Source organism: Cucumis melo, chromosome 6 (assembly GCF_025177605.1).
Source record: "Cucumis melo cultivar AY chromosome 6, USDA_Cmelo_AY_1.0, whole genome shotgun sequence".
Lineage (NCBI taxonomy): Eukaryota > Viridiplantae > Streptophyta > Magnoliopsida > Cucurbitales > Cucurbitaceae > Cucumis > Cucumis melo.
Window position 1 is genome coordinate 36081227 of NC_066862.1, and position 18621 is coordinate 36099847.

The 18621-nt window shown below is 31.0% G+C and overlaps 2 protein-coding genes and 1 non-coding gene across 7 annotated transcripts; 2 read left to right on the forward strand and 1 right to left on the reverse strand.

Annotated features, from left to right (window-relative positions):
* Positions 1-3198: 3198 nt before the first annotated feature.
* LOC103493364 (uncharacterized) lies at positions 3199-6574 on the reverse strand. Of its 5 annotated transcripts, none has more exons than XM_008454073.3 (7): positions 6417-6574; positions 5584-5648; positions 5453-5482; positions 5146-5348; positions 4520-5004; positions 4153-4315; positions 3199-3430 (listed from the first exon to the last, which is right to left on the reverse strand). In XM_008454073.3, the coding sequence occupies exons 1-7, from the start codon at positions 6465-6467 to the stop codon at positions 3420-3422; spliced, it is 1008 nt and encodes a 335-aa protein (XP_008452295.1). In that variant the 5' UTR covers positions 6468-6574; the 3' UTR covers positions 3199-3419. The 5 variants fall into 5 exon arrangements, with proteins under 5 accessions (XP_008452295.1, XP_008452294.2, XP_050942726.1 ...); XM_008454072.3 differs by having other exon boundaries at positions 4052-4315; XM_051086769.1 differs by having other exon boundaries at positions 4052-4315; positions 4520-5302.
* A 5294-nt stretch (positions 6575-11868) lies between these two features.
* TRNAF-GAA (transfer RNA phenylalanine (anticodon GAA)) lies at positions 11869-11941 on the forward strand. The gene has a single exon. It is a non-coding gene; the product is annotated as a tRNA-Phe (tRNA).
* A 1822-nt stretch (positions 11942-13763) lies between these two features.
* On the forward strand, positions 13764-15417 carry LOC103493363 (chlorophyll a-b binding protein 13, chloroplastic). Its single transcript, XM_008454070.3, has 3 exons — positions 13764-14130; positions 14250-14411; positions 14748-15417. The coding sequence occupies exons 1-3, from the start codon at positions 14008-14010 to the stop codon at positions 15255-15257; spliced, it is 795 nt and encodes a 264-aa protein (XP_008452292.1). The 5' UTR covers positions 13764-14007; the 3' UTR covers positions 15258-15417.
* The last annotated feature ends 3204 nt before the right edge of the window (positions 15418-18621 follow it).

Genomic DNA, 18621 nt, shown 5'->3' on the forward strand with positions numbered 1-18621 from the left:
CTAAAACAAAGTTCAAAAGAATGGCCTATACTAAAACTATACACTTTACAATCTATACTAAAATTAAACAATAATAATAATAATAATAATAAAAAAAAAAAAAAAAGAAGAAGAAAATTTGAAATGTACGTTTGATAATTACTTTTAGAATAACCTTTTAGGATAAAAGAGTTCAAATAAAACAAACCTTTTCTAACAACTTTTCTTTTCCAATCTAAAGAGAAACTGTTAATCAATTAAACTATATATTTAGATAATTGTCAATATATTTTTCTAGAGAGAAAAAAAAAACACAATCAAATTTGATACATATATACTTCCTTCTACTTTTCATTTCAAGATTTTTAACCACAAAATTAAAACATATCTTTAAGCCGTATTGAAATTTAATTAAGAGTAGAATAAACCAATAAAAAGAAAAGGTCCTAATGATATTATTGGGGCAATGCAAAAGTGGAATAATATATGTGATGAGATTGGGGGATGAGAGAATAAAAATGTGGATATTCTCCTCTCTTTTCTTTTTTTCTCTTAATTCAAAAATAGTAATGTTACAAAAGAAAAAAAAAATGAACAAAAATTTCTTAGAAAAAAAACAATAGTTTGTCACAACGTGATAAATAGAGATTAACTATTTTTGAAGGCACTGAAACTTATAGTCTCTAATTTGTCATTTTTCATCCCAATAATTGAAATAAACAAAAATGGATACATTATTTTCCCTAAAAATTCAATTTTATTTTTTAATTATATAATAATTCCCTGCCTTTTGAGTAATCTTTGAGTGTGAATCGGAAAAAATAATAATAATATACTTTATCTGTTCTTCACCAGCACAAAACTTTTAAATTTGGACGCAAAAAGTACAACAAAATCATCCAAAAGGACTCCCCCTTTTCTCAACAAATTTCAAAGAAAAACTTTTCACTTCTAACAAATTAGTTGATGATATAATTTACTATTTTTTTAATTCTCAACTTTCAAATATTATATTGTATATTTTTATATATAATACAAATGAGATTGAGAAGATTTGAACTACATTGAATATTGATTATTAAATTCAACTTATAAATACATTAGTATTGCATAAATGAATGAATAAGAAACAACAATAGAGGTTAAAATAAGTTATTTTGTTTAATGTAACCAAGTTAAACTATGTCCGTTTTGACAAAATTGAGAGAATTAATATAACTTGAAATTTTGAGTAAAAATAAAAGTTTTTTAACATTTATTTTAGTTGGAAAAAAAAACATGCCAAGTAAATACAAATGGATTTTAATGATGGAATCCATATGACTTTATTAAGAAGTTTATAAAAAAGAAAAAGAAGATGAAGGACAATTATAATTGAAAAGTTATGAGGGAGAGAGGGGGAGGGGAAGGGATAAGTAATTAAGGTAGGGGAAAGGGACAGATGTTTAGTGCTTTGGCTCTATTTTGTATTAAAAGTTAAACAACACAGGTTCTTTGAAGTTTCCTTCTTTTTCTTTTGTTTGTTTTCATTCACCATCAATATCATAATATTAATGCATCAATATCCCATTTAATTAATTTGTTTCATGCTCTATTCCCAACCAAAATATACTCCATCTTCCTCTCTTCCTTCTCTTTCCCCTATACAAACAATGTTATAAATAATGCCTACTTCTCACCTTCTATTACCACTTTCATGATAACATGACTATATAACTCAATAAAAAAAAAAAATTTTACTTCAACATATTATTTTAGTCTTTATAGTTTATTACTTTCCTTGTCTATTTTTTTTTTTTTTTAAAAAAATGTTATCTATTAATTAGAATATCTACTTCTTGTATCTCTCCTTTAATTTTGTGAAAATATTGTTATGTATGATTTAATCGATCCCAGTCGGTAAAAGTTAAATGTTAACACTGACAATATGTGCTACTTTCATTGGTTTTATTTGGAGTTATTTTATGATTTTATACATTTATCACTAGAATTGGCCACCAAAACGGAGCTCCAGAGCATCAATCATGAAGAGAGAAGAAAAATTAGAGTTTTGCAACGTTGTTGGTGCAAATAGCGTACTCCTTCACAACATGATTTTCTTTGTATTTTCATTCCCAACATTTATTTTCTATTGTATCTTGGATTTAATCAACATTAAGGCTCATCTTAATACATTATGAGTGGCTGAGAGGTACGTTGTTTTCTAACTTAGGATAGGATTGAAATTAAACCTATTGTATTTGGTTTGAGACTTGGGTTTTAGTTCAGTAATAGAGTACTTGTCTATTGTACTGTTATTGAATGAATACTTCAAGTTCATGCTTTGTATTAACGAGTTATTTAAGAAACTAACCAACACATTTGGAGATGTATATTGAGTTTTCTCGAGTACATACATTGGTTAAGAATTAGATCCGCAAACATTGCACATTTTTAGAAGTTCTATGATCAACCAAGCAAATGGCAAATGGGTGGATTCTGTCTCTTCTAATTCAAATCAAGTTCATTTCAATTCTCAATTTACACTTGCGAACTCTAAATTCAAGTCTTTAATTTCCTTGCAAACACAACACACATAACCCCCCAGTAACAACCCCTTGGATCCAAGAAAAGCTTAAGGCACTCTAAAGTTCGCCCGTCTTGTCACTGTACTACGTTACATAAGTTATAGGTAGTATTGATCGAAGTTTATACAAATTCTAATTTGATAAGCAGAGGTTTGCTTACGACGGCAAATCTCTTATTGTCATTAGATTTTTTTTAAAGTATACGAAATAAAATTAAACTTCAAATTATGCAACAAAAAATGAATTTAACATGAAAATTTTTGTCCCATACATCCAATTCATACAAATGTTAACCACCTTATTACAACAGTCAGCTTTCCATATAATTCTTCCATAAATAAGACTCTTAATAAACACAAAATTAGATTAGATCTCGTTTAGATTTTCATTGTGACTTGACCCTACTTGATAGGAAAAAAAATTGAAAGAGGGACCCCAAGTTTCTAGAACAATGTGACTCAATGTGGTCGGTCCCATAGAGAAAGATAGCAGCATCTTTGAATTCATAGTTCGGTATGATCTTTATCTGATATCATCAACCTCATCATCCACTACATGTGTTAATTTGGTTTTGGCTGGTTCTCAATTGTTAATCCTATAGCAATTTTTAAGGATCCTAGGGATCAACAGAAGATGTAAAAAGGCAATAACATTTTGCTATATTTGTTCATATCCCTCTATTATTGATCTTCCTTTTGGTGTCTGGTAAAGTAGAAAAAAAATATAACGTCTCTGCACAAAGAACATAAATACCTTTTGTATGTGTAGAGAGAAGTTACACAATATACGTACAGACTTCATCAGATCACTTAACGGAAGTACACCCTTTTGCTTCCATTTTCCAGAATCTTTCCTTCACTTGGATGACATATTTTAGCCTGTTGCTGTGAAAAGTATAAAAGGGTTCATCAAATGAAGATGTTAATAAATTTGATCCAAATTGATCTACTTATTAATACCTATATGACCCAGACATTGCGACATGGCATGGCATTTTTAAAAATTTAGGACATGACAAGGAAAAGACACATTTATTAAAATTTGTCATTTTTTTATTAGAAAAAAATATCACTTTTATGTTGAAAGAAAATTCAAAGTAATGAATTGATACATTTATATATTTAGAAAAACTTAGTTTGATGTATATTTCACACTCAAAATTTATTATTATTGTGTTATATGTATTTTTTAGTCTACATAACAAGTTTTTTATGCACGTCTAACATATTTGCTACACTAGCAAGTGTCGTACACGTATTGGACACGAACACGCTATCAAAACTAAAATCACCGTGCTTCTTAGAATATCACTAATTGATCCAAATTTTTATCTTAATGAAAGAGATGTTGTGATTGGGATTAATTCAATCCATCCTATGAACAAGTGCAATCTTTCCATTTGAGACACCAATTATTTGAGACACCAATTACTATTATTCCAGAAAGAATCATGCAAGTATGGATTTCTATATTTGAAAATAGTTGGAACCTACTATGTTTTTTACCTTCAAGCTAAACACACTTCGTCTGCCGAGTCTTAGTGGAACCTTATGTTGTGCCTTTTTCTGATCCTTGACCATACTAAAAGTTGAAGGAATGACTCTACCTTTGCATTTCTGACTCAAAGCAATTCTTCCCATTGCATTCTCCTTTCCGGTTTCTACTGTTTTGCATCTTCCTGTTCTTTCTAGACCTTCCTTTTTCTTCAGATTTAAGCAACTGTTTTGATCGTTTCTTTGCAGTAGTAAAGAAGCTTTAGGACGAAGTATCTGGTTGAATAACAAACAAGATTAAGTACATCTCCCTGACATTAAGTTTGCTGACTGAAAAAATAAAATTTTCAATACCATTTTTCTCTGACACAAAATTGATTGCAAGAAAATCTTGAGTTTGACTAGAAGTTACCAAATTGGGTTGATAAAATTAATTTTACAATATAGATATCTCAATCTTAAATTCTAACAGCTTCTCACCTTTGGTTTTGCAGCCTCAGGATTAGCATTATTTAGTTTACCAACCCTCCTTGAGTTAGAACTCACATCCTCCAGTTGGATCTTTAACGTGCTTGACAGAACACTTGAAACTTTGGACTTGTTTATTGATGCTTGAGTCATCCTGGAAAAGCCTCCAACGCATTGACTATTTTTTTTCAAGTGATGTTCTGATGTTTTGGTGATGTTTTTAGAACCAAAACTAGGATTTAGAGAGGAGGATATGCTAGAGTTATGGCCACTTGATTGTCTTCGACAGTTACTAACTTCCAATCTAGATGCTTGTCTGGTGGCATGGCTTTTCCTAAGACTTCTCCTCATATCAGACAAAAGTTTACTAGAACTGCTCAATGGTTGGCTTATTACCTCCATTGGCTTATGTTTTTGTTGGTGGCCGATACCAGATATGATTGTGCTGCTCGTTCTGCTGTCAACTGACTCCTTTCCCTCTGAACTCGAACCAATAACTGAAACATTTGGAATTACGTTTTCAATAAAACCACTTGCATAAGGAACCAAACTTGACTTTGAACTCGAGATTCCTTTTGAGTTTGTAAAGCTTGATTTAGAGTTCAATTTAGTGGTTGATCCTGAGATTAGCTTCTCACCTACAATTTGCTTATTCATTGCAAAACCTTGACAGTTGCCTTTGCACTTCCTACCGTCAAAGTCTTTCCCTCTTGATCTTGAGACAGAGTCAGGAAGGGTTGGAGAAGAAGACGCTTTTATTAATTCAGAATCCAAAGTCTTTCCCTCATCATAAAGCTGAGAAAATGCTAATTTCAGGTCATGAGACGAACTTTGGTGGGCCCTGATACGTGTATATGTAATTTTAAGAAAAACACAAGGAACAAAATCATGAATTTATGTATTTAACATCAAGTTTATAAACAGAGAAGCTACATGGGTGCTTACTGATGGTGTGTATAGAACCATTTATCATCACTGCATTCGAAGTAAACGCATACGAGGAATTAGTATAATAAATTATTAAAAAGAAAATATACTAATCTGTGTGTACCTTGACCAATTTTATCAGCACTTACATGTTCTGATTGTAGGGCTTCCCTTCTAAAGAGAGATCAACCCACATGGGTGCTTCAATTTCTTCCTGTCTCAATCAGAAATTACACACCAAAAAAAGCCTCATTATATAAGGCCTCTGTTTATTGTCATCAATTTCGAAAAATAATGAAGAAACTCTTCCTTAGTTTTATTATCTAATATCAAGATAAGTGTTCAAAACATAGATAAGTTTTAAAATCTAAAACAAATAATGTATCAATTTTAAAAACTAGCTAAGGTTCCAAAAGTACGTAAAAAAGAAAAGTGAAAAAGCAAACCAAAAATAGTCGATAACAATCCCAAAAAGCAAAACGAACAAATAAACATTAAACATCAGTCATGAACGTCATCTCTTTTTCTAAACATTTTGATTGTCAATCTGAGATTGTGAGTCATTAAAATGAAGCAATAACCAGGAAAATTATGCATTACCCTCTCCCCTCGATTTGCAAGCAAAATTTAAAAGGTATGATATGGATACACAAGAATATTTGAGGAACAGAAAATTAATCACATAATATATATTAACCAATTACTCAAGCATTAAAACCTAGAAATCAAACATTGAAAAATCAATCAATCCGATCTCCACAAGAAAACCAAAACAAAATAATACAAACAAAGAACAAGAAATAACATTTAAAATTCAAGACAAAAGGTGAAAAAGAGAATAATCAAAGATGAAGCTAACAAAACAAATATCCCATTTTCCCCTAAAATAAAATATATATATATATATATATATATATATATATATATATATATATCAAAGAAACTGAGAATAAAAAATGAAATCAAGAACAAGAGAAGATACCAGGAAAGCCCAATAATCATTGGACTTGAGATGCACCATTTTTGGAGGCATGAATGTGTCTGGAATTGAAGAAAGAGGGAAGGCAAAAACGATTTTGTATGGTGTTGGAGGTTTTTGAAAGCTTTCAAAATACCTCCATTTTCAGGGCGTCCTCGATTTGGTTGTTGAATAAATAGTTCCGTTGATGAAAATATATGTTTGTTAATTGTTATATTCATTATTAACGAAGTGCGGGGAATGGATGGACGGTGTAGATGTTTCAAGTAAGTACGGAGTGTGTGTGTGTGTATATAAATAACTTTTTTGACCGTTGCAATTTTCAAACTGTTGGAACACACAAAATTACGCTATTGCCATTATTCATGCCTTTTTGGTTAATAATATTTCAATCTAACCAAATTTCCTATAAACACTTTTACTATAAAAAGTGAATCAAAACATTTAAAAAAATATAACAAAAATTAAGATTCTATCGAGAATAGATATAGATAGTAAAAGTTTGTGCGATGTTGATATATTGAAGGAGGAGAAAAGGAAGATTGTTGTTAATTATAGTTTGTGCGATAAGGTTGTGGATTATGAACACCACCACTTAGCATGCAATAAGATATACAATGTGTTGAGATTTAGAGTATGATGCGTAGAATGAGTATTACAAGTTTTCCTATGTCCAAGTATAGACTTAAAATAGATTTTTTGGTGAGTCCAAAATCAAACACAACGATTTTGGCATTTATGATCAAATAATATATGTCTAAGTTGAGCTTTTGGCAAAGAACCTAAATAACTTATATTCATTATTCAGTGTTTTTGACAAATACATTTTATTGAAAATTTTTGGTGAGAGTGTTGAGTAACCAAGTGTAAAATAGACAAAAACTAAGAAATTCTATGCGATGAATAGAGTTGAGAAATTAGTTTTCCGACATTCCTTCCAAACCATGCATAAGTAACATTTAAGTGTCCAACTATTAATTAAGACAAGCTACCTTTTGACAATAGAATGCTCTATTTGTAGATGTAAATGATGTCATTGTACACATTAGACTTACTCATATTTCTAAAATTATTTCCATATTCATTTAATTAAAACTTAGCAACTTATTCTTTCGAGTAGTTAGCTTATTGTACTTGAACCAATCTTTCGATTGACTCAAGTGTTAACTTCTTTTTTAACTTAAAAGAACTAAAGTTTATTTATTGATGCTTTTCTAGAATGTTAGACCATCTTTTCAACCCATTGCAAGATTTAGCTACTCATGATGAAGAAAAAGAACATAATGAATTAAAAGTGATATTGTTAGTGTTCATGTCGAGGAATATAGAAGATTTTTTAGTCCTTATTTCACTAATACAACACAAAATTAAATACAAGGTGGAAGATAGGATTGATGTCAAGCAACTAATCACAATTTCTTACTTTCTTTGGCTCCAGTGGTGAATTGCACTTCTTCACATCTTGATTATTAGATGAACAATTGATTGAAGAATTTTGGCAGAGGTTTCTGTCGTATGATCTTGATATATTCTCCTACTTCTTTTAGTTCACATGCGTCCATATATATAGACCTTCGCAAGTATGGTTTCCTTCTGTTTGTTCCTCATTAAGCATGTTTCCTTGGTCTAAGGAAGAATATTTGCACTATCTTAGGGTCTTTTTCGTAATGTTCTTGCCTTTTGTAGATGCATTAACATTAAATAATCTAGGTCCATGCTCTAATGTCTTCTTCTTAGGTGTTGGATTTCACACGGTATGCGTTCGGATTAATCTTAATGCCTAGTCGACATTTTTTTACTTTCTCAGTCGTTTAACATGCACTTCTTTATTTCTTCCGCAAAGTTTCCTCTCCTGATGATTTTGTAATGCCTCTTCTATGTACGTCCAACCTTGCAACAACTTGTTCCTTAGTTGATTTCTCCTTTTTTTTGAAAAATCTTGCTATAGAAATGAAAACTTTTATAGTTTTTCAAGATTTAAGTTTTGCAAACACATAATTGCATACTTTTGCAAATTTATATAATTTCAAAGTCTATTTGATGCATTTTCTACCATCTTTCCTTAACCATCTTGAATAAAAATGAAAAGTAACTTATATTTTTATAAGTTATCAAATAGCTTGCTTTTGAGGTTGAAGTAATTTGTTAAAAGATTCAAATAATTTAGAGATTGGCAGAGTGAGAAAGAAGAGAGTATGGACTATTTGATGTTTTTATAACTTTTTTGCTTTTTAATTTTTGTAAAAAAACACACCACTGATTGTGTTTATAACAATTTAATATTTTGACATGAGTTTGTATTGTTTTTTATTTTTCAAATTTTCTATAAATTTACAAAAATTATGCATAATTTTGAAATAAATATAATTTAAATTACAAGTAATTTATTTCTTTGTTTTCTTGTTATCAAATACCGGAACTAATAGATCAAAAATTCAATTCAGAAACTTAAAAATATATATCAATTCAAATTTATTTTGAGTAATATTGATTTGATTAAATACAAAAAAAAATAGTATTAAGTAACTTTTATTTCAACTTATATCCGTATTTTTTATTTCCAAAGTTAGGAACATGTGTGCAAAACATGTAGTTCCGATTAGTCGTTGTACTAAAAGAGAGAAAATAAATAGATGAAATACCTTATAATCATTTGTTTGTTATTCTCAAATCTTGAAAAAAATAAACCTTTGAAAAATATATGTTTGCATGAGATTTCTGGGTAAACGTGTTTTTGTGGAATTGAACTTTATGTTAACATAGATTATAATGCAATGTAATTTAATTTCTAGTAGTTGATCATCTGATTCTCTTTTGATTGAATGTGTATTCTTATGATTTGTTTGGTAAATTCTCTTTGGATTCTAAGAAGTCTAAATTTATAAACTCCACAAATAAAGATAACTTCTCTAGTTATAGAGTTCTCAAATGAGCTTTGTGAACTTGGATTGGCTTATCGCCTTGGCCACTCGAGTCCAACTATATTGATTCATTTGGGCTAAATTAAGCCTTTTTTCTTTTCCTTTTTTTTTTTCTCACTTAGACTTTCGAAATAAATAATATTTAACTAGACTAAAATAATTAACTTGATGCAACTGTACTCAAGATGAAAGCACGTGACATCATTGTAATTCGTCAAATTTATGTCTTCAAATTTAATTTAGACACGTGTCAACTTTTAATTATTAAAATTTTTGCTATTAATTTGAGAAATAAAGGAGGTAATTTGCAATTGATCCAAAATTTCTCATTCAACAAATATCCGTATTTATGCATGTATAAGAGTGGATGAATCTCAAAAAAGATATGTTTTGAATCAAAACGCAAAGTTGCACACTCTTGAATTATTTGACTCTATTTGATTTGATGTGTCAGTTAAGTCAACCTAAACTTAATTTGAACTGTGAGTATATTTGACACTTTTTGTCAAATTATCAAAACCTGAGTTTAAATCAAAAGTTTGATTTCCCTTCATCACATAAACTCCAAATAGAGTGTTAGTACTTAATTGAAAATTCAATTTGGAGCGAAGTTGAACTCATACCCACCATACTTACTTGGCTCAAATTTGGAGTAATTAGTTGATTTCATTAATATTATTAGATTATATCCCGTGGTGAAACAAAAGAAATTCAACAATGAACATTTTTTTTTATTGAATCCAGATATATATTTACATCTTTAGGCCACATTTTTAAAAATCATCGAACCAAAATTACCCAAGTAAGAAAGAAGATGAAAAGACTGCAACCAACCAAGACTCACAAATTCCAAACCTAGAAAACATAAAATACACACTAATAATAATGAACTTGAAAAAGATGAATAATTAGTTGGTTTCAATAAGCATAATTTTTTGGTGAAAGTATATATTTTTTCGTGAGTTTGAATAGATTTATATAGTAATATATATTTAAAAGTGAAGGGCCGATGAGAATATAAAATGACTAAGAGGAATGGGCATACGCTCCTTTGTTTAGTCGTTAATTAAGATCAATTATTATTTTAGAATTAATTAGTTAATTGTTTGATTTCTTTAGAAGGTTATAAATAGTCATTTTATGTTAGTAATAGAAAGTTCTTTAAAATCATTTTAAATGTGGAATTAGTGTTTTTAATTTGGGTTTAATCGATAATTTAGATTAGTGAAATTGTGATATATAGCTATCGAACAAGAAATTTTGGCCTATCTCCCCAACTATTCACCCAATTTTACTCTTGAAATGAGAGGTATATTGGGCCAGTGCAAATGAGATGCCCTTACCTATGCAGAAGGATAATCCTGTGAACAGAAAGTTCATAGTTAGCTTAGGATTAAAATTAAGTTGCATAGGTCATCAATAAACGAAATATTCAATTTTATATAGTAAATGATGTTATAACGTAAAAGTAATTATTTCATGATCCAGTCTTATGTAAACTCTTTACATAAGATGTCTCTACTTTTATGCATCCACATGAATGATTTAGGATTACATACAAAGCAGACCACATCCACAATGTCCCTAGAATAAGGTTGAGTGCCTTATTCATATGCTGTAGACCAGACTATATACTCGAACTTGATCTACGTTTATGTTTCTACATAAAGTTCAAGAGTACTTAAGATAACCCTGGAACTTTAGTTTATTAGATTTAAAATTATAGTATATTCAATTTCACTAATAATTTTTCTATAACAACGTTATTGAATAAAATATGACTTAAGTTACAAATTATGAGTTCTAAGACAAATTCCAACAATAACAAGATTGTTAGAGTAGTAGGTGTGTTGTTGGCGCAGTTGGATTGTTTCCCCTAGATAATGGAGCAAAAAACATGATTCTTGCAAAATCCTTAAATGAATCAAGCATCCTAAAATTAATTTTCTATTCCAAAGAAGTATACAACGTAGACCATTACTATCTTGTCGATAGTGGATAAATTTTTACTTGTTTAACATTACGTATACCACTGATATCTTGTTGATAGTGGATATTCAATTATATTTGAATTTTTATCGACAGCTTGCAATAAAATATATACCATTTACAAGGTAGAGAAGTGTTTTACTATCGGCATTCTTTAGAGTGAAATGTTATTAAACATCGTTTTGGAGTTTTGAAGGTTAATTTGATTCCTTACAATATTGCATGATTCACGTTTACATTAATTAGATTGATTGAATGGTAGTGAATATGACATATTTGATAACTTTATTGAAGATATATAGAATTTGCAAGATAATTTGCAAAGTTAAAATCAATTTTAAAAAAATTTACTTGAGTAAGAGACGACATTATCAACCATTCAAATAGATACACTACAACTGCTTTTAGTAGTAAATTGAGACTTATTGGTATCAATGATATAAACCATCTGATAGTTTATTTATCGATGCTTAACAAATGGTGTAAGTCAATGGCATTAATATTTAAAAGTCAAATACATAAAAAGTTAATAGATTTACAACAATGCGGGGATAGCTCAGTTGGGAGAGCGTCAGACTGAAGATCTGAAGGTCGCGTGTTCGATCCACGCTCACCGCATCTTCTTCTTTTTTTTTTGTTTTGTTTTTCCCAGCGAATGAATTATCCATACGTCGTCGTTTGTATACCGATGATCCATGAAGCGCTCTAATTACAAATCATTTTTTCTTTCTTGGAATTGATCAAGTTACAAATATTAAATTATTTCAGACTAAAAACTCTCATTTAAAAATTTAGATCCAATTTTAATTTTTTTTTTCTAAAAGATTGTATCCAAGAAGTAAAATTTACATGGAAAATAAAATGCCTAGAAATTAAAAAATGTTATATTTTCGTGACCTTTAACCTTAGGAACATTTGATAACTATTACTTTGAGATTCAAGTACTATGCCTCCCCTATAGTATTAATTTAAACATTTTTAGTCTTGGTAAGCTTGCATATTAAAATACCGAAACGTCATACCCTAGCTTGACGACACAAAAAGGAAAGCAATAGTCTAAACTACGTACAAGATATAAAAACAAAGTGATTTAGGGGTATTTGAGCATGCAGTCATAGGCAACACAACGTCTTGGACAAACATGTTCGTGACACCAAACACCCCCCTCAAAATTAAGTATATTATACCAACTCATTTCATTTGCTTGTTACAGTTGTGTTTTATCAATCCTTCTTCGTCTTGTTTTTTCCTCCAAATTTGTAATCTTAAAATTGGTGAAACATCAAATATCTGATCCTCAATCTTAGATTTTCTACCTTTTAGGTAATCTATATTTTGAAATTGAAATTGAAATTGGATTCCGTGTAAAATCTGTAATATGGGAACCCAATTCGAATTTAATGTTTTATGTAAAGGCCAATAATGTTCCAAATTTATTTCCTTTATCTTATTATTATTGTATATTTTGTCCCCAAGTACATCATAGATTGGCTTTCAATTCCAAATCCATCATGGTATATTTTTAGGTGCAAACTATTGTCGTAGATTTGATCCCCTAGTTTTGTTGATTTTTTAAAATAGTACTTTCAACAATTTCAAATTTTATTTGATTGGTTATAAACTTCGGGTGTGATTTAGTTGTCCAATTTGGATTATATTGTCATTTTCATACATAAAATTTATTTATTTTTGAAAAATTTTATCTTTTAGTCTTTGAAATTGAAATTTTTATGAATATGTGGATTTAGTCCCTCAATTCTCAAATTAACCATCTTCACAAGAGTGAGAAACAGAGATGGGAGGGAGAAAAATGGAAAGATAAAAAAAGTATTTTTCTTCCTCCATGTTATTAGGTCACATCAATATTTATAATATTTTATATTAAATTTAATGATTTCTTTTGGGAGAGGTACTCTTAGACCTATTTTTTTTAACAAAAATGATTGGACTCATAATTTTTTAATTGTCCTTTAATCTCTTTTATTTGTATCTAGGCTTTATAAAGTTTGAGAGTTTTATATTTTAAGGAGAAATATATTCAAATATAAGGTTAGTTTTCATACACTAGATAGACTTATAATCTTATACGAGTGAATGAGTTAAACTCTCGATTAAAATTATTTGAATTTTTTCAAAAATTAAAATCATCCATTTTGTTAAATTAAAATTTGAAGAAATTTATAGGATGGGTAAGAATTGATGCCTTGTTAATTTTCAAATATAATTATAGTAAAAATTCTAAATTAGTTTACTAACAAAGATTTAAAAGTTTACTTTGATGTGTTGAACAATATTTATCAAACCAAATTTGATCAACTGGATATACTAACAAAAGTTCAAGATCTTAAACTTTAAGTGAATTAATTTTGACATATATATATAAAAAGTTAGGTGTTAAAAGAAAACTGAAAATTGTTAAAAGAAAAGAAAAGGAGGGTATAGATAAAATGTGGATAGAAAGAGATGAGTTGTAGATGCAAAAAAATCTTTAGAAACAATATGATTGGCTAACTAAGCCCTCTCATTACCCCACAAAATTTCTCATATCTTTCACTCTTCACCACTCATCTCCTCGTTTCCTCATAATATTCCCCCACTTCCACTCTCTCTCACACAATCTCCAACACTACTGCCCATTCCTCTGTTCTTTCTCTCTACTCTCAACCACAGAGCTTCAAGTACCCATGGCCTCCACCGCCACCTCCGCCACCCTCCTCCGGGCCACCCCTTTTCTCGGCCAGACCAGAGGCTCTCCTCAAAACCCCCTCAGAGATTTCGTCGCCATGGGAACTGGAAAATACACCATGGTCTTTACACACTCACTTACTCTGTTGTTCTTTTTCTTTTTTATTTATATATATATATATATATATATGTCTCTGTTTTTTGGGTGTTCTGATGGTTTTTGTTTTTAATTTTTGGATAGGGAAATGATTTGTGGTATGGACCCGACAGAGTTAAGTACTTGGGGCCGTTTTCAGCCCAGACTCCATCGTACTTGAACGGTGAGTTCCCTGGTGATTATGGATGGGACACTGCTGGCTTGTCCGCCGATCCCGAGGCCTTCGCCAAAAACCGAGCTCTTGAGGTACTTCATTTTAGTTCGTGTACTCTCTTATTGTTTTCTTTTGATCTTCGTATGTCCAATTTGGTATTCTACTTCTAAAATTGACTATTTTGGTACTCAACATAAAATTTAGAGAACAGAGTTACTTCGGGACCAAATTTAATCAAGGTGGAGAATAGGAAGATAAAGTAGCATCTAAAATTCAATGACTAAAATATGAGCAACCAGTTAAGTTACAAAATTCTAGAATTAATGTGTTGGGTTAGAAAGCTTCTGTTTGGGATGCTGAGATTAAGTTCTTTGATAAATAAAAAAATGAAATTCTTGGATAAAACTAAATAATGATAAATTTTGCAGGTAATCCACGGGAGGTGGGCGATGTTGGGTGCATTGGGTTGCATAACACCCGAAGTCTTAGAAAAGTGGCTTAAAGTGGACTTCAAGGAGCCAGTATGGTTCAAGGCAGGAGCCCAAATCTTCACAGAAGGAGGTCTAGACTACCTAGGCAACCCCAACTTGGTCCACGCCCAAAGCATTCTAGCCGTGTTGGGGTTCCAAGTCGTCCTCATGGGTCTAGTAGAAGGGTTCCGCATCAACGGTCTCGATGGCGTCGGCGAGGGCAACGACCTCTACCCAGGCGGTCAATACTTTGACCCACTCGGACTGGCTGATGACCCTGTCACCTTCGCGGAGCTCAAGGTGAAGGAGATCAAGAATGGACGTCTTGCCATGTTTTCTATGTTTGGATTCTTCGTTCAAGCGATTGTGACAGGAAAGGGTCCTCTTGAGAACCTTCTTGACCACCTTGATAACCCAGTGGCTAACAATGCTTGGGTTTATGCCACCAAGTTTGCTCCTGGCTCATAAGTATATCACGGTAATTACTGAAATTGAACAAGTTTGTTTGTTTGTTGTGTAAATTGTCTGTAGTTCTCTGGGTGTTCTTTTTGGTGTGGATGGATGTGATTATAATTAGATGGCTGAGTATTAAAGTGGATCAATGGAAATCAATTCTCACTTGATCAAATGACTTCAATGTTCTTCATCATTTAATTAAAGGTAATCTTGATTGTACTGATTTGATAATTTACATTCTGGTAGTAACTTAACGAGGACATATATATGTTGATAGATGTTTTAAAGAACCCAACATGAGCATAATATAAAGTTCGAAAAAACAAAGATGTTTTAGTGTCCATTTATATGGAAAATGGTAAAGGAGTCGATAGAGAGAGGTGGAAGGAAGACAACCTGTCATACATTATATTAATACTGCAAAGAAACAGCAAAGAATGCTTGTTAAAACACTTTGGTAACTAATTGCACACCAGATTTTGGTTTATTATTAGGGATTATATTTTAGGATTTTATTAGACACCAACAACAAGTTTTGAATTTCATGATTGATTTCAAATAGGCTAAATTATATAAAAAGAATGCTACTAAACTTTAGGCTTCACGCCCGTTTATTTTACATATATTATCACAAGATGTCACATAAACATTAAATATTCTTAATTGTTTCACATAGTTTGATGTTATTTTTCATGAAATATTAAAACCCACCTGACAAAGATTTTTTAATACCCTCCAACCATATGAAATTTTTATACTTGAAAAAATGATGAAGACTTGACTAATTAATAATCAACATCAATTAATCATATTATTATTAATTTTAATTAATTATTAAACATAAATATATTATTAGACTTAACAAATTTCAATTTATACATTTATCATTGATATTTTTATTAGAATTTATGCTCTAAAACTCGTAATTTATATAGTTTAAAATCATATTCTATTGAATAAAGTTGTTATTGAGAAATTATTAGTAAAATTGAATATTATAATCTTGAATCCAATAAACTAAGATCTCAAGGCTGTCTTGAGTAAACATGAACTTTTTGTAGAGACATAAACGTTAATCAAGTTCGAGTATATACCCTAAATGATCTATAGTATATGAATAAGGTTGAACACCTTATTTTGAGAACGATATGAATGTAGCTCGCTTTGTAGTTAGTATGAACAATGTGATCTTAAATCGTTCATGTAGAGACATGAAAGTATCGACATCCTAGGTAAAGAGTTTATATAAGACTGGAACCATGAAATAATCACTTTTACATTATAACATCGTTTACTGTATAAAATTGTCTGTTTTAATTATTGATGACCTATTTAATTTAATCAATCCTGAGCTAACTAGAGATGTCCATTTAACCCGTGGGACTGGAGACTTGTCCCAAATGAGGCTGGGAATCCCTAAATACACGAGGAATAGTGAAAGGAGTGGGGGCTATTTTTTTCCCCTTGACATTTCGGGTCCATGGATGAGGAATACATTCTCCGACCCACCCCACCCCGAAAGAAAAAAATGTGTGTGTGTGTGGACATCTCTAGAGATAACTATGAACTTCTTTCCACACGGGATTATCTTTAGATTTGCATAGGTGAGGGCAACTTAACAACATTGACCCAAACATAGGTCATAAGAAGGAATTTACTCCTACCCATTGTAGGGTTAGTATATAAGTAGTTCCCTTAACGATTGAATCTTGGTCTTGAACAAGGGGCCCCACCCTCCCATTGATCCGGGAGAGATTCGGTCTATAGATTGAACCTTAAACCAAATGTTCTATAGTGGATCTATGAGATCCCAATCGCATTTTGAATTACGCGATAAGATTACACCCGACAAGAATTGGCTATGCGATGATAAAAAGGACTATGCGATAGACTGGAAGGAGATTGAGCTTATTTCATTATGAAGTAGCTGATGTCATACTATTAATGAGTTGATTTGAGATTGTCGCCCAACTAAATTCAGGATAAGAAAGTGGCGATAAAACGTGAGTTTTTGATATTGGATGATTCTCACCGTCGAGTAGAAGAAATCATTATGCTATGGAAAGTCTCACTGAGGAGGCTTATAAATAGGAGAAGTCCGACTATTTTTAGAGCTCTTTTACCTTGTGCTTACTTAAGAAAGAACTGAAATAATTTTAAAGATTTTAGCGATTCACCACGAGCTCGAGTTTGACAAAGATTTGCAAGTAAGGGCAAGGGGGTGTTGGCTAAGGGCCTAGGCAAGAGAGATACTTGATTGTGAGTGGTTTCTTCTTAAAATGTTTTCAAACTAAAAGAAATTCCACTATGTTTAAATCCTTATATGTTTCTTCATTAAAGTCTTGAGTTCCATGATTCTCTTATGTTCTCCAATTCTAAAAATGAATTTGGTTTACAAATGACTTGAAATTGAAAACGAATTGAAATGTTGTGATGAAATGGTCTTTGATACCCTATGCAATGAGATTCTTCATACTTGTTGTGTGTTCTAGTGTGAGATGCCTTATCCTTATTGTGTGATGAGGGATAGGATACTTTATTCTTGTTGTGTGATCTGAAATAAGATGCTCATACTTTCTATGTGATCTGGTATAGGATACCCTTTGCTTGCTGTGTGATTTGGCATTGAAAGATGCGTTATGCGTGAGGAAATTGATGGAGACTTGCTGTTGCATTGCGTTGAGATCACTCCGCATAGCCGCAACTCAAAAAAAGAGTCTGGTAATCACTTGAGGTGAGGAAGGGTACAAATATGTAATTAAGCATGCAGAATGATAATGTATTATGAGGAATATGTTTCTATGGATATAAGCTTTTATGATTGATTTGAAAGAAAATGGCTTCCATATGATTTATAATTATTGTTAATGAGATCTAAATTGTGTAATTCGCCTAATGCGTTGAGACGATTTGATTTTACTATTGAAACAACTGTTTCGCGAAAAGAAATGCTACGTGTTACGACTGAAACGTATTCTCTAAATGTATTGGTGAAAAACCCCGCTCACTAGTCATTTTTGTCTAAACTTTCAAATATTTTGTTTTATTTTTCCCCTAGGTAACGAAGGACATCCAACGTTTGACTTGCCGTTTTGATCGCCTACTGTGTCATATATAGATCGTATCATCTTGGTAGTGGCCACTGTCAGCTTGCATAACATGTATAGTTAGGTGAGCAGAGTGAAGTGTTGTTTTTTAGAACGAAAAATAGTCAAATAGTCAAATAAGAACGAAAAATCATATAACGACTATGAGAAAACACACTAGTTATTGTTGTACTTTTTGTTGTACCGTGTGTTAATAACAGAAAGAATAATTAAAAATTCTAAAAATTGGGTCACTCCATGTCTATATTCAAGGGAGAACTTATTTCTAA

Bases quoted from the DNA above. Each gene is read 5' to 3' on its own strand.
- LOC103493364 (XM_051086767.1), bottom strand. From the start codon at position 6,467: ATGCCTCCAAAAATGGTGCATCTCAAGTCCAATGATTATTGGGCTTTC. The intron at 5,483-5,583 runs GTAAGTGCTGAT...CTTCGAATGCAG, and splicing joins AAGCCCTACAATCAGAACAT to TGATGATAAATGGTTCTATA. The intron at 4,316-4,519 runs GTGAGAAGCTGT...TTATTCAACCAG, and splicing joins CTGAGGCTGCAAAACCAAAG to ATACTTCGTCCTAAAGCTTC.
- LOC103493363 (XM_008454070.3), top strand. From the start codon at position 14,008: ATGGCCTCCACCGCCACCTCCGCCACCCTCCTCCGGGCCACCCCTTTT. The intron at 14,131-14,249 runs GTCTTTACACAC...ATTTTTGGATAG, and splicing joins GAACTGGAAAATACACCATG to GGAAATGATTTGTGGTATGG. The intron at 14,412-14,747 runs GTACTTCATTTT...TAAATTTTGCAG, and splicing joins CCAAAAACCGAGCTCTTGAG to GTAATCCACGGGAGGTGGGC.